The sequence below is a fragment of the Dasypus novemcinctus genome, chromosome 5 (genome assembly GCF_030445035.2).
Source record: "Dasypus novemcinctus isolate mDasNov1 chromosome 5, mDasNov1.1.hap2, whole genome shotgun sequence".
NCBI classification, from domain to species: Eukaryota; Metazoa; Chordata; class Mammalia; order Cingulata; family Dasypodidae; genus Dasypus; species Dasypus novemcinctus.
The window spans coordinates 48,852,836-48,864,961 of record NC_080677.1 but is presented as its reverse complement, the minus strand read 5'-3'; the positions used below and the strand labels follow the sequence as shown (position 1 = coordinate 48,864,961).

The 12,126-nt window shown below is 34.4% G+C and overlaps 1 protein-coding gene across 1 annotated transcript in view; it reads right to left on the bottom strand.

Annotated features, from left to right (window-relative positions):
• Positions 1-12,126, bottom strand: part of THSD7A (thrombospondin type 1 domain containing 7A) — a 461,297-nt gene that overhangs the window by 265,112 nt on the left and 184,059 nt on the right. The window contains exon 2 of the mRNA XM_004459100.5: positions 624-1,455. Coding sequence (XP_004459157.2) covers positions 624-1,455 — 832 coding nt within the window. The remainder of the gene's footprint in view (positions 1-623; positions 1,456-12,126) is intronic.

Below are 12,126 nucleotides of genomic sequence, written 5' to 3'. Positions count from 1 at the left end.
ATAATTTCTGTATAGAAAATGAATCCAATTAATTACACTTTTTTTTCCTTTAATGGGGCTACTTAATGATGAAATTGACTTTACTTACTTTACTTGCTGCCAGATCCCCTTTTCTACTCTGGAGAGAGTTATTCCATTTCATAAAATGTGAAAGAAAATTATTCTTAGGTATGGCTCCCTAGGTTGTTGTTTAGAGCAGATTTTGTTTATATGGTAATTCTAAAAATGCTATAAACTTGGAGAAATTGCCCATGTGCCTTTATCAACTCACCAAAATCCTTAACACTCCAACCTCTAAGTAATTTTTTTTTCCATTAGAAGAGGAAACAACACTATTAAATTCACCTAAAGAAGTAATATCTTCTCCTGAAGAATCACTCGTGCTCTAGGTTTTGAAAGGAAAATTTAAATGAACTCAAGTATTATAGCACTTAAACATGAACAAAATATAAACAACCCCAGGAAATTCACAAAAGCTCAGAAAGCTTGAAGTGGAAAGGATTACACCTGGGGTAGATCACTCTAGGTTATGCACGTATGTAGTCCAGGACTTAGACAGCATATCTTAGGTCCTCATGAACTTGAAAGACAGATATATGTGGTTAATGATAATAAAATATTACCTCAAATCAGCAGCTTTTCCAGTTTTGTTAGTACACATAACCTCCCTGGTCTGATATCCAATCTGAATGTCCCAATATTTGTTCTCCTGTCTGTTCTGTCGGTTTCTATTTCTCTTCTTCTTAATAAGTTCTCGGGCCTCTGGGTCCTTTACTCCTTTGCCTCGGTCCTTCTCCCGTTCTTTATTCTTCCCACGTCTCCTTGCTTGTCTCACTTGCCGTGAGTGGGGCACTGAGCACGAGCTCCAAGGACCCACATGCAAGCTGTACAAGCTCTCTTCAGCTTCACAAGGACTGGACTGGCACACCTGAAACTCTGTCAGATTTGGACAGCCAGAGCCTCCAAACTGAGGGGGTGCCACAACGTGACGTGTCCGGTGCTGGAGACCACTGCCACAGGTCTTGGAGCATTCTGACCAGGCAGTAAACTCAGACACAATGCAGTCCTGTTGGCAAGGGATGAGGCAGGCCTGTTCTAGGAGAGGCTTGGGCTCAAAGTACTCACAAATGCTATCCTCCGCAGGAAGGTCTTTGTCTTTCTGGATGCACGTGATCTCTCTCACCTGAATACCTTCTTCCCCTTTAATGCACTCGAGGGGTCTCTCTAGGCTTTTTGAAATCACAGGCTGACACTGATTCCAGGGGCCCAGCCTCCAGTCATACAAGTCTTTGTGCCAGTCACAGACTTTGAAACAATTTTGCTGGTTATTGGGTCTCTCTGGCTGCTTACAGTTTGTATGCAATGTCGTCCATCCTTCCACATGGGCACACCACACAGCCCTGGTTTGAATGCCTCCTGGACCACATTCATTGCCCATGCATCGACCCCAAGGACCTACAAAACAACACAAGTGTTAACATAAGAAAACAAAAAATCACTTCACCTTCCAGAAAGACCTGTCAAGATCTAGCACATTAACTTCCCTGAAGTGTTATAAAGTAGGTCTTTATGCATGGCTGTTGGAAAGTAATGATCTGGACTAGGTATTTTTGCAAAAGAGGAACTGTGTCACAGAATCTATATAAGGTAACTGCTGGGATAATTTAACTTTGGGTCCTTTTGGGATTACTAAAAGTTTGCTTTTATTCATTTCCTTTATTTTAAGGTAGTTAGAGGATCTTTGCTCATAAAGGACATGAGAAATTAGTCTCAGTGAATACCCATCACTCCTCCCTCACAATCATCAAATCCATTTCAGTAAACGGCAAAGAAAATGGCCCCTTAGTGAAGAATTTTGTCTCCTGCAGCTTTTCCCTTTCCTGGGCAATTAACTATTTGGTGGAACATGTTCTCTTCTACCATGTTCATATTTTTATTGTGATACACTTATGACTGCAAGGAGCTATTAGTTGTATACTGCATTTGCTGACAGAATTTAGAGTTTGCTTTCTGGTAACCAGAACTAGAAAGTAAAAATTTTAATTGAAACACATTCTGCCCTTAGACTTAACAAACAATTTTTTTCATCACCTCAGTGAAGTAGAGAGGTGAGTGACAGAATGTGGATTTAATTAAAAGACTTCTGCAATCTTCTGAAAGTTGAAGGAATATTTGGCAGGTCTATATGCACTATTTGTATTACAGTTATGGGATAATTGTGTCCAAGGTTTTAGTATGAAATGTTGGCTTAGGAAGTAGAACTTTAGAATCCTCCTTATATTTGCATAAAGTATTTCTCTAAGGTAGATAATATGGTTTTCAGTGATTTAACAGACAAATCTTGATTTATGAAATGCAGAATTATATTATTTTGGAACTGTAAAGAAACAAACTTAAAGATCATATAATTACATGATTTTCAAAATGCAATGCATAGCATTTGAAGAATCATTTGATGCACCCAGAGTCATCTTCAATAGATAGTGTGGGAAGGTAAGGGTTAGCAAAGCCACCATCCTCCTTGTGCTGCTTTTAAAAGACAAACTGCATTTCCTTATTTAAATTTTATACCTAATGAGATTCTGCAAAAGATTTCGTCTGATAAGAGGTTTCTGCAAACCACCAAACCAGGCCAATAGATTCACTCTATGGGTGAGAAAAATAGGAAACAAGAAGGTGAATGATTTGCCAAGTTCACATCTTGAATGACTAACAAAGCCATCCTGTGTTTTAGAGCCCAGATCTTCTGAGTTGCAATCAAATATTTATCCTAGATTTCAGAACTTAAGGCTTAGATGCTTTCTTCTAGATAAAACAATTTTTAATGAAAGAAAAGGGATGAAATATGAAAAATGTACTTCTCCAATATTATATTTCATTCTGTTTAACTAGGAAAATGTTTACAATTTAATGGTGCCACCTTCATTACAAATGGCATAATTGAGTTGTAAAAATGTATAATAGACTGGCAACAAATATTGTGCTAATCAATCATTATCATATGAAAATATGCACCAGATAACAAGCATATACTTATTATTACTTTATGAAGTTCATATGTAAAGAGGTGCAAGGGATTTACAATAAATTTAGAGACAGTCGTCCCTGAGAGCTGATGTCAAAACTTGATGGGCTTAGAAAGCTAAATGGAATGTCACTGGGTTTGCTGCACCTGTCAAAGCACAATCCCTGAAGATATTTTAATCTTATTTTTAATTTGTTAAAGGAAAAAATATATATTCACACATATGTTGTGAAAAATATATATTCACACATATTGAATATGTAGACATACTCAGTTTAGGGATCACAGAACCTAGGGTCCTTCTCAATTAGGGAGACTTACTTATATGTATAAATATATATATATATATATATATATATATTTAGAATTAATTCCTCATATCTTTGACATTTGCTTCTTTCCACCACTATACTTGAACAAAACAACAGTCCTTGCTTTTTAAAAAATTTTTAGTCACTAGAGAGTAAAGCAGGCGCTTAGTCACTGAACTACACCTGCTGCCCAATAGTCTTATTGATACTAAACACAGCATATAAAAATGTATTTACATTGGAATCTCAAGTTAGGAGTCAATAATTGTCCATTAAGTCTAAATTTCAAAATATATATATCCTGCATTCACTCAGAGTCTAAACAGCATAACTAATTCAGGAGAGCTTAATATTTTATTGTTTTCCAATCCTTGACATGAAATGTGAAATTAGACAGGCTGATTAAATCGGGGCTACTAAGAAGTTAGTTTTTTATTCCCAAAGAAAAAGCAAAAGTACTTTTTCAGCAAAGTTAAAATTTTGGCACTTTAAAAAAATAATTTAATTGCACAATTTTAGGTAGGTTGCAATATTAATAAGTTGCCTTAACTAATTAATGGAAATTCATATTTCATTACAAAAATCTGAGTATAGAAAATATGAATTGACTTCAAGTCTATGTGTTATTTGCTGAGTAAGGAAAATACACATGCCAAAAATAGCTGCATTTTCCTTAAAAAAAAAAACAAAAAACCCTAAGAATCAGAACTGTATGATACTAGCTAACCCTTAAGTTTGAAAATGACCCTTGACAAGATAAGAATACCTTGACAAGGTAAAGATATTGAACTCTCACATAAACTGAATTTTAGCAAATAACCCCAGACTTACTTCTGTGTTTATTCTACAATAAAAATTTTGGTTACCTAGAAAATGATTCATGGTTTATTAATTTCAAGTTAGTGAGAGGTCCATTCTTATACAACCTCAAACCTGCATATCTTTCACATCATGCTTATTATTTCTATTAGTTTATTGTATAGTTGTTTGCTAAATAGGTATTTAGCTACACTAGACTGACTCTCTGACCCTTTAAGGACAGGCCCTGGACTGTGTTTTACAACAATTTTAGGCCATACACATAGGACAAGCTCCATAATATTTATTGAATAAGTGAAAAAAATTAGAAACCAAATCAAGAAAATATTTTTCCAATTAACTTATTATTCTAGCAATGCCAGTTGCAGAGCTAATTGATGATAGAGACAAAATATGATTTTCCTTTAAGCCATTCAAATTCATTATTTGTAGACTTTTAATTTTTATCTAGCCACAGAAAATAGGAGATGCCAGTTAAGTATTGTAATAATTTGAAATACAACTATATATTCAATTACAGCCAGAACTCATAGTGTAAACCTTAGAACTTACAATTTTCTCGTTTTACTTGTTTTAATATTATTACATATGCACAGCATTTTTCTTAAATTGGCCTTAAATTTTGGACATATTTTAAATTAGCATGGGTATCTTTTTTTTTTTTTCTTTTTTTCAGCAACTTTTTTTTTTTAATTGACTTTGTAATAATATTACATTAAAAATATATATATATGTGAGGTCCCATTCAACCCCACTCCCCCACCCCCCCCTCTCCCCCCCCAACAACACTCGTTCCCATCATCATGACACATCCATTGGATTTGGTAAGTACATCTTTGGGCACCTCTGCACCTCAAAGACAATGGTCCACATCATGGCCCATACTCTCCTCCATTCCATCCAGTGGGCCCTGTGAGGATTTACAATGTCCGGTGATTACCTCTGAGGCACCATCCAGGGCAGCTCCATGTCCCAAAGACGCCTCCACCTCTCATCTCTTCCTGCCTTTCCCCATACCCATCAGCCACCATGTCCACTTTTCCCAATCCAATGCCACCTCTTCTATGTGGACATTGGATTGGTTGTGTCCATTGCACCTCTATGTCAAGAGGAGGCTCAGATTCCACATGGATGCTGGATGCAATCCTCCCATTTTCAGTTGTAGTCACTCTAGGCTCCATGGTGTGGTGATTGTCCTTCTTCAACTCCATCTTAGCTGAGTGTGGTAAGTCCAATAAATCAGATTGTAGGTGCTGGAGTCTGTTGAGGCTCAGGACCTGGCTATCACATTGTCAGTCCAGAGATTCAAATCCCCTAAATATATCTTAAACCCCAACATTAACTGCACCTCCAGCACATTAGCATGAAAGTCTTATGAAGGTAGATCCCATCTGAGTCCAGATTCATCACACATAAACACCATTTCCAAAGAGGGGCCATCTGCCCTGGTAGTTAACCCCATCGGCCATGACCATAACTCTCATGGGTCTCTTTAGCCTTCAAAGGAACCAATATCTGGGGGTTGTATCTGCTTTATCTGTCTCTCTGACTCTGCTCAGTTGTGCATGAGGGCAATCCTTCTGCCAGCCTCCAGACTCTTTTTTAGAAACTCGTAGCCATATAAACTCATTTCTCCTTTCCATTTCCCCCTTACTTTAGGTCAAACAGCATTTTAAAGTCATGTTATTTTATGTAGACATGGATATTCTGCTGATCCGCATTGAACCTTCCGTATAAGGTCATTTTCCAGTTGCATCATCAGTTGGTAGTTGATAGTGGTCCCTCGTTGCCAGGGAGGCTCATCCCCGGGTGTCATGTCCCACGCTGGAGGGAAGGCATTGCATTTACATGCTGAGTTTGGCTTCGAGACTGGCCACATTTGAGTAACATGAAGGCTGACAGGAGGAAATTCCCAGGCACAATGTTGCTCTAGGCCTTGTTCTTATTTTAGGTTTATCAGCTCACAAGCATAGTCATTAGCATCAGGGGCTCACTGTTGAACCCTCACTCCCTCCCGGTCCCCGCCGCTGTAAGCATGGGTATCTTAATTACAGTATTTCTCATTAGAATGTTCATTTGCCTTTAGAACTAAAGGGACATTATTTTTTTAGGAATGATTTTCAAACTGCATATAAAAGTAAATTATTTTATTTCTACACAAAATGTATAAATGCCCTGAGAAATAAAAAGAAAACAGTTCATGTGAAAAGTTTAATCATACTAACATCTTATTTATGAGACCATGAGTCAAATGTTCATTTTCCTACCTTGTGAAGAATAAAAATTTTACCCCAAAGGGGGCCAGGGAGTATATTTTTATTCGTTAGTTTTAGGAAACTAATTTCTCTTTGGATATCCATTTTTCTGTTGTTCTTTCACAGTTGTGACCCCACAAAAGAAACTAGTTTTTTTTGTGATAAATAAACTGCATGCAAAATTACCATCTGATATGTAGGCATATCAGATGCCCACAGGAGTCAGTTATTTTAAATTTAGAATTCGTCAAAAATATAATTCTTATTCTGGTATTCCTTACTGGATATAAGGAACATCACACATTTTTTCTGTGTGTACATCTTTTTACATATTTTAAGTAATTAATAATTATATTTACAAAAGCTTTACATCCCCATTAGCAAAAGAATAATTAGTTATAGTCTATAGTTTGATCACGTCCTAATTTTCATTGCTTACTTTTAGATGAATTCACCCAATTATTTTGTTCAGAAAGGAGAATTATTCATTTGTAGGTCTTAATATTCAAGGCATTACATGTTTGATGCCAATACCAGCTGGAAGGAAGAGTCTGAGTCAAAAATACTACTACACTATTTGATATACATTGATAATGAATTAGAACCTCTAGGGTTTACTTAGATAAATACAAAAAGCATTTAAAATACAAATACATTTCAATTCCCATTCCAACAAGATTATTCCAGATTCTAATTAATCAGCTACTCACAGATAGCACTACCTATTTTTTTTATTTCAAGAATATTTACACTCAAACCCAGAAAACATTAATACAATATCTGCAGCAAACTCCATGGAGATTTCTAAAAATATCCACTGAGTCTAAAAGAGAAGAAAAAAATGGATGAAGGCACCAGCTAAGGCATGGTGGAAATATAACCATGATTGAACCTAAGAAAACTCATTTACCTTTTAGGCTTTAACTGCTGTCTTATCTTTCCATTGCACCTTGAGTATTGCCCAAGTGTCCAATTAGTAGACCTCCTGAAAGATCAGATTGTCACCATTTTATACCTGATGAAGGGCTGTCTACATCTACCCTCCAAGCAGTCTTGAAATAACCACATATTGAACAGAAAGGGGACCATATCTAAAATTGCTCTTGACAGCAAAGAATTGTTAGTCCAATTAGCTCCCATGTTTCAAACAGTGCAAGTGTTTTAAAGTGCCATTTGAACTCAAAATATGCTTCCTCTATTAAAAAAATGAAGTACTCTCTCAAGTAATATATGAGAATGTGATATTTCACATGAAAGGTCTCTGCATAAATGCTAAAAATTCAGCCCTACATCTCACATTACTAAGATAGAGTGGGAGGTGCTGATAGTGGGAAAGATGGGGAAGGGTGGATGTTTGTCTTTATTTAACAAGAGCACAAAGCATCTCCATTAGCTTGAAAGTTGCTCCTTTTATTGTTATTGTGCATGATTAAAGGAAACTTGGAATCTGAGCAATACTGAAGAAGGACAGCTTTCTTTTTTTTTTTTTTAATTTCAGCTTTCTTCTTAAGGTCTTGAATAGCACAATTTTATGAACAGAAATGTATTCCCACATACAGATTTGTAGTGCTGTGTTTATTTGATATCATTTTAAATACTTCTAAGATGTACGTTGATAAATATATGTAGAATACTTCACTTGACAGATTTTACATAAATTAAGGAAGAAACACTGGATGTCCTGTTATATTAAAGAGCAGTTAAAGCAACTGTTTATGTACCCGAAATATTTATGTAATTGATAAAGTCATAATAAAGCTGTTTTCATTTGTAATTTTTATCAAGTTATACAAAACTATGACAAAATTTTAAATGAAAGCTGACTGGCTAGTTTTCCATGGACCAGTGTTTCAAATTTAATTCTTAAATAACTTTCCAAATGTATTTATTCCTGCTATAGAGAATTTTATAACATGCTTATTCTCTTCATGTCATTCAAACCTTCTCTTTATTTTAGCCTACAAAAGGTTGCCTTTTAAATTTAAAATTTAATTCTTCTTCTGTTTTTATATGTCAAGGGCATGAGGACAATAAAAGGTTGAGTCTATAAAAGGCCATATTATTGACAGGTGGCTAGCAACTGTTCCAAAGAGCCACATACAAGATAAACACTATAAAAGGAGCAGGAAAAAATTATGCAAACTACGTTCTGTCCTTGTTTGCTATAAAAATCTCAAATGAGCCAGTTTCTTGTTTGTCTAAATTGTTTGCATCCCTCAAATGAGAAAGGGTGTTTTTCCTCCTGGATTTGGCTATGGAACAGCATGTCCTACTTTACAAAGACCAAGGTGTGCACAAACAGCTTAGTAATATACTAATTTTGTCTCTTAAATGTTACATAGCACCTTATTTTAAAATTCACAATTCACAGAACTTTCAAAAGGCATTTATTGTTTCTATCTGCTTTTCCTCAAGCAATGCAGTATAGAAATATTAGAAATTACTTTTCAGTACTAGGAAAGAAAAGTTCTCATAAATCCTATAAACCAGAGTTAACTAGTCTTCCTAGTTTGCTGTCTTATTATTAGGTACTTAAAACATATGTAAATAAGTTTGGGATCATTGTTTTATAATTTGCATTTTTACTTCATAATATGCTACAAAATACTTCTATTTCAAAAAGTATGGGAGACTTACATGCCTATATTTTATTATTATTTTTTATCTTCAAAGATTGAACCTACTAGACAGTTGCTTAATCTCATTTGCCCTTCATATCTACAACCATTAGTGTTTTATTGTATAAGTTTACCATGATTTATATTAATTAATCTTCTATTTGTGGGCATTTAGATAATTTCTAATTGTTTCCCATATTATAAGAATGCTACAATGATCATGCACTGTTGTACCTTGGTCAGATCATTTGGTCAAAGGCTTTGCAAAAGTTCCAGCAGACATATCTAGTATTGCAAAAACTGACCATCAAGATGTATCAGTTTCCCCTCCCACCAGTAATTTATGAGTATAGTTTTCCACTGATACTTCAGACTTCCATAATCAAGCTTGGGGTTTCATTGACTCTTTTGACTAAAATGTTAGTCTTCATTCCTTTAAATCCAATCTTTTCTGTATTGTTTTCCAGAAAGACCTATTAGCTACTAGAAAATTTAGAACAATTTTTGCTAAATTGATCACTTCAAAGGATTTTAACTGAGGGTAGATGCAAACCTGTGGATGAAATACTAGTCCCACAGACAGGTAATCCAAATGCTGGCATTCAATGCCATTCAATATCATAGTAATCGGCTTAATTAAACATGTGTAATCTGCCTAATAGATCCCTTTGTGTAGACTTATGAACATGGAAACAATTAAATTATGAATATTTTATTGTACTAAAATAGATTGATTTCCTCCTAAAGAAAAACAAAAGAAGAGTTCACAGCGTCTTTGCCTTGAGTTTTAATTTAATTTAATTTAATTTTAATTTAAAACATAACTCTCAAATGACAAATCAGTTTGGTAGATAAGGAGAGATCACTGTGAAAGTCAAGCTAAGCGTTCATCATCAATTGGTAATTAAACTTTAATAAGAAATTATATAAGAATATCAAATTAAATGTATAAAATTAGAGCAAGCACTTTAAATCTGATGAGACAATGAGTGAGGAATCAGTGCCAAGGATAGCTTATTTTACAATTGCTAAGTACAATAATCTATTTTGAGGGCCTACCACATTTGATTGTTCTTCAGAAAATTACTTACACTTTTTAGGCCTTGATTTCCCCATTTATAAAATGTAATAAAATATGGGTCATGCCATTAACTCCATCAGAACCATATGCTAAATATCAATATTATTATTACTTGTGATAAAGTTAGTGAATGCCTTTCTCTCATGCAAAAAGATTCATATTTTTTATGAATTAATATTTAAAGTTTGCATACACCAATGTTAATTTTTTAGACTCCACTGAAAAGAATAACTAGGTCAAAGGGTAAAACAACTTTAAATACATGTGGCCAAACTGATTTTCCAGAGAAACGTGTGGAAATTTACATCCCATCACTATAGCATTATTATAATAAATTCTCTGAATTATTTGTTTAATTAGTTTCTGTATTTTCCATCAGCACATAAAACTTTTCCTTCTATCCTTATGCATTTCTTTGACAACATTAACATTTTCTATGATGTTTGACACATATTTTCTCCTTTGTGTTTTATATGTTAAATTCATTTAAGATATTTTTTAAGTTTTTGATATGTGGGAATTCTACTGACATTATCTTATGTTTCTTTCATTGATTTTATGCTAAAAAGATATTTTCAGATACAGAGATACCATCAATATACATTAAAAATTTTATCTTCTTATAGATTAACTTAAGACATATATATTGAATCCATCTAGAATCTGAATATGTTAAAAGGCAATTTCTAAACCTTTTTTTTTACACAGGTAATTTTACCAAGATTACACATAATCTATCATTTAAAAGTATCTCTCATTAGCATCGAAACACGGCAACTAGGGATGCCTTGAACACTGGCTCCCAAAATTACATTGCCATATTTTATTTATTGCTACATTGTATTTTTTATTTGTAGAATGTATGGATTGCTTTCACATGTATATGATCTTGTTATTTGCATCAAGTGCTAGATACGAAGATGAACAAGGTTAAATTATTCCATCTAGTAGGTTTAATCTTTGTAAACTTATGAAAAATATAAAACCATCTAATTGTCCAAATATTTATATTGTTTCAATGGATACAGGTAAAATTCCAAGAAAGAAAACAGAGATTATGTTACCTGTATTTGATGAATCCAGAGAATTTATGTTGCCATAATGAAAATATTCCTCAGAATAACAGATTACTAAATCAGTGTTTTCCTTCCAAGCTTACTAACGTAAGTTGTGATTTTTCTGAGCTTTAACTACAAAACAAACATATGCTATACTGGTAGATTTAATGCATACTAAAATTAAAACAATTATTTTTGAACAGTTGCACAGCACTTCTACAAAACAACATCACTCTACCCCTAAAAAATAAGTAACGACAACAAAATCTTGAGAGTTAAATGGTATTTCACTGCAGATGAGATAAGCAGAAACATTTATGTAATAGGATAGAAATTGTTGCTCATAGCAATATGTAAAATAAACAGAATTAAAGATAGGCCAAAACGTTAATAAACTGTTTCATACACTGCTTAAGAAAATGGATTTAAAGCAGCAATATCAAATTTAGTTGAGTGTATACACTGTCATTGATTGAAATAGGTTCTCTCTCATCACTGATGTCAAAACATGATTCCCTTGAAGATGTGAACCTATGAACCACAAAACTGTCTAACCATATCACACTACACATCTTTGGTTACAAAGGTCTCAAAGTGAGTTAACTTTGGTGTGATGATTTCAAGCTCTATGGACTCCAGAAAAGTATGTTCTTAGAGTTAATCCACTCCTGTCCATGTGGACCCACCATAGGTAGGATCTTTTGGTGAGTCGGATCTTAAGTGAAGATGTAACCCACCTTATTTAGGGGTGGGCCACTGGAGTCCTTTTTAAGAGAATGAAATACAGACAAAAAGAGAGAAAGCCATGAAAGCAAGAAGTTGGAAGCCAGGAAACCCAAGAGAGAAAAGAGAGACCATCGGACAGAGCCATGTGCTTTGCTAGTGACAGAGGAGTCCAGGATCACTGGCAGCTTGTATTCAGGAAGAACACATAGTCTTGATGATGCCTTGATTTGGAC